The sequence below is a fragment of the Aplysia californica genome, unplaced genomic scaffold, assembly GCF_000002075.1.
Source record: "Aplysia californica isolate F4 #8 unplaced genomic scaffold, AplCal3.0 scaffold00026, whole genome shotgun sequence".
In the NCBI taxonomy this organism is placed as follows: domain Eukaryota; kingdom Metazoa; phylum Mollusca; class Gastropoda; order Aplysiida; family Aplysiidae; genus Aplysia; species Aplysia californica.
In genome coordinates this window covers 1,609,281-1,613,137 of record NW_004797296.1, presented here as the reverse complement: position 1 = coordinate 1,613,137, position 3,857 = coordinate 1,609,281, and the positions used below count along the sequence as shown (strand labels likewise).

Here is a 3,857-nt window from a genome sequence, read left to right as displayed (position 1 = left end):
CAGGGTTCGGATCCGGATAGGGGGGGGGGACATTTTATTCGATAAAAATTGTTCTCCTTTCACATTTTTTCCTGCTCTCTAACAAGGTTCAGTCGTCTGCTTTTGTCTCCACTTTCTGTCCCCACCCCCTCACTTCCTCTCGGCCCCTTACTCTTTCTGCAGCCTTTCTACTGCTACTCCTTCTTACTGTTGTCTGATAGGAAAGATCTGCACCTAGCCTTCTCAGACAAGGGCAAAAAATCTTGGAGGCCCCGTTTGCAAGTTGCGCACGTTAAAGATCCCTTGGTGGTTAAAAAAAAAGAGATAAGAGTAGGCTTCGGCAACCACCCAGGCAAAAATTCAAAATTTCCTACCTACTGGAAATGTTTAATGTGTCCCACTCGTTCGTGCGACCGTATGCTAAAAGGGTTGCGAGGGGGAGACAGAGAAGAAAAAAAGAGAAAGAAAGAGAGAAAGAGAGAGCTGGAGAGTGAGAAAGAGAAAGAGAGGGAGATAATGAAAGACAGATAAGAAAGAAAGAGAGAGAGAGATAGACAGAGAGAGAGAGAGAGAGAGAGATAGACAGAGAGAGAGAGAGACAGACAGAGACACTGAGACACACAGACACACAGAGACACACAGAGACACACAGGACACAGACTCACAGAGACACAGACACAGAGACAAATATTATGCCTGCTTGTTGTCTTAGATAATTTCGACTACACTTACAATATCACTCCCTCCTAAAATCCTCCCCACTCCTCCCTTCCCCCACGCAGCAGAACCTTGCCCTCACTCCTCACCCGCAGAAGCCGTGACGTATGAACTGGTAGAGGCCAATGTTCTGAAACTGGGCGACCTGTCGCTCCCTGCCGTAGATGTCCACTAGTGTTGAGTTGACAAAGAAGGCTTGGCGACTGTGCCGGGAGAGAAAGACAATTGACTAAATGTTTTACGAACACATACGGCCATGCACCCACATCGACAAAATCACCATTTAAGTCATATTATAAGTACTGAAGATTAGGAGTTACTGGGGGAAAACATCCAAGAAAAGGAAGGAGAGATTAAGACGATACACGTTTGGTAGGAAAGAAGGAGCATACCATATCTGGGCAACCACCAACCATCTACATCGACAATATCAGTCAGAAAGTGTGTCTGTCTATCGCGGTTAATCCGGACTAAGTGAGATACTCTACAGAGAACTTCCTCGCACAGAGAGCACAAGAGATCGCACTCATGCCTTCTGTGTACATCGGAGAAGGGACTTATCATTACACCACAGACGCCGGAGGAAAAGGAGAGGGTTTCTTTACAGATCGTTGACAGTTTAGAGTTTTTGAGCACTTGTAAAACAAACAGGTCATAATATCATCATCATCATCATCCAGTGTCAGATCTGCGGCAGACATCAGCGATCATGGTTCTCCATTCATTTCTTTGCTCGAATGCTCCTAAAAAAAGCTACATTTCCCTTATCTTTCCCTCTTACCCATTTGTTTAGGTTACCTAAGTAGTTTGCTCTGGGCCTTACCGCTGCCAGGGTCGTAATATAAGAGTTGAAAATTAGGTGATATAGCAAAGTAATTTACAAAGAATAGAAGAAGGAAAGTAAGCACGATAAAGTGTTTGATAGGAAACAAGGAGCAAACCAGACTGCAGCACATGTCAACCGCTCACAAGGTTGTGTATCAGAAAAGTAGCGCTATGAAGCTGTTAAGGGACAATATCAACAATGTTGATTCTAAAGTAAAACAAATGTTCAGCTTGAAAACAAAAATATGTCCAAAAAATTATAATTGCCATTTAGTGCTAAAAAAGCGAGACAGACGGACAAAAGAAAAGAGGGATAGTAAAGAAATAATATCTACAAGTATCACCCTCAGAACCATCCTCGAAGTAGAATGAAAACATATAAGATCATAGTTTAGCACCTGTCAGAATGACAGCACCATTTTTCAAAGTAGATAATTGAAACGACGAAAAATTATGATAAAAAAGAACACTCGACACCACCCAACCACCTGCTTTTTCCCAGGAATGGAGCTGTTCGTTTGAGAGAAGAGAAGCACATCGACTCAATAATGGCCATTTAGTGCTGGGGAAAAGTAAGACAGTCGGACAGAAACAACAGAGAGAAGGTAAAGAAGTAGGATCTACCAGTGGCGCCCTCCAACCACCCGCGAAATGGAGCTGAAGAATAGCACAACTTGGCATGGACTAAATGAGGCCAACGACACCAGTCATTTACAGCATCAAGGAAACAAACGAAAATTCGATTATTTGGTGAATTAACATCTCTTTAAAGAACGAAGAGCAAAATGCCTGCGTGGTCCGGGACACACCTAATGGGACTTACAGGTGGGGGCTGGAACTTAATCTGGCGGGTACTCAGAACTGCCTAACTACCCAACAACCCAGCCACCCTACACAAGTTGCACCCGCTACTCGTCACAACAGCCATCACACACCATACCCCCCCCCCCCGGTCTTCATACCCACACAATGTCATGTTTGGCGACCAAAGTACTCACGTAGCGCAACACTGGTCAGATAGATCGACATTGGATGATTTTATGCCGAAATCTGAAAAAAAAGATTAAATTAAAACACAACAACAACAAACAAACGCCCCCCCCAAAAAAAACCCACAACCAACAACAACAACCAAAAAAACAACAACAAATCAAAACAACCCCCTCCCCCCACAAAAAAAAACACCAAAAAAAACCTCGGGTTGTCGGGAAGGATAGAACCATAAAAAACAGAATGTTTGATCAGTTGAAGTTTACAGCATATCAACGAGACAAAAAGTGACATTTCTCAAAGAACAGCAACACAAACAAGAAGTTATTGAGAACTTGCATTACTACAGATCAGATACTCAATGCCCAGAAACAGTTTAGTTTTAGTAGAGGTTTTACGGCGGCGGCAACTGCATAAGGTCATAATTTGAGCACCAGAAGATTAGGTGTTACAAGAGAGAAACAAACAAAAAAGAAGGGGAGATAAGGACGATAGATGTTTGATGGGAAAGAAGAAGGAATCCACACCAGAGCATCCACCAACTACCCACGCCCAGAAACAGGTTGAGAGGCAGGAGCATCGACAAATAGACAAGAAGTGCTAAGCACAGACCGCCCCAGAGTACCCATGACCAGTCAAAAAGTTCTTCACTCACAAATCACAAAGCTGTCCACTCATTATTCACTAATAAAGTTCTCCACTCTCCATCCACTCACCAGTTTCTCCATTCACCAATCACAAAGTTCTCCACTTAATCACAAATAAATGTGCAGTCACGAAAAGCAAGAGCAGAACAAATGACAACCATCGCGACCTTTTATTTCTCCATTTCACAAATCCTACCTTGATGAGATCATCTGATAAGTATAAAGTTGCGTATGTGATGTGTCAGTTATTGTCAACATAAAACTATAACAAGGCTAATTCTGTTAACGGTAGACTGAATTGTTATTTTTTTTATAGATCACCTCTAGAAAGGAACAGCGATATATTGATAACGACAGATACGTCAGCGGCAATTACGAAAGAAACCAACAACCCCCAAACTTCACCCCGATTCGCCCACCACGACACCACAACATAAGACGTACCTGTCTCCCGTGCTGACCCTTCAGCATCCTCCACAGACACTCCCAGCACGTTCCCGTCATTGTCATAGATCGTCCTGGCGTCCGGCCCGAGACCAATGAGAAGTTCGTCCACGGACAGATTGAACTCAATGCCCTGTTCTGGTTTATCTAGCGGGCAGATGAAGTCTTTGGCCTTCTTAGATGACTGTCCGTGGTGCCTTTTAGGGATGAAATTCTGTGTGTGCAGAGGACCTGGCGGGGGAGAGGAAGGGGGGG

General features: G+C 43.8%; 1 protein-coding gene across 1 annotated transcript in view; it reads right to left on the bottom strand.

Annotated features, from left to right (window-relative positions):
• The window catches only part of LOC101853435, a gene marked incomplete at its 5' end in the record, with an annotated part of 8,868 nt that overhangs the window by 1,112 nt on the left and 3,899 nt on the right, over nt 1-3,857 (bottom strand). Inside the window, 3 exon segments of the mRNA XM_005091147.2 lie at nt 786-899; nt 2,520-2,571; nt 3,603-3,833. Coding sequence (XP_005091204.2) covers nt 786-899; nt 2,520-2,571; nt 3,603-3,833 — 397 coding nt within the window.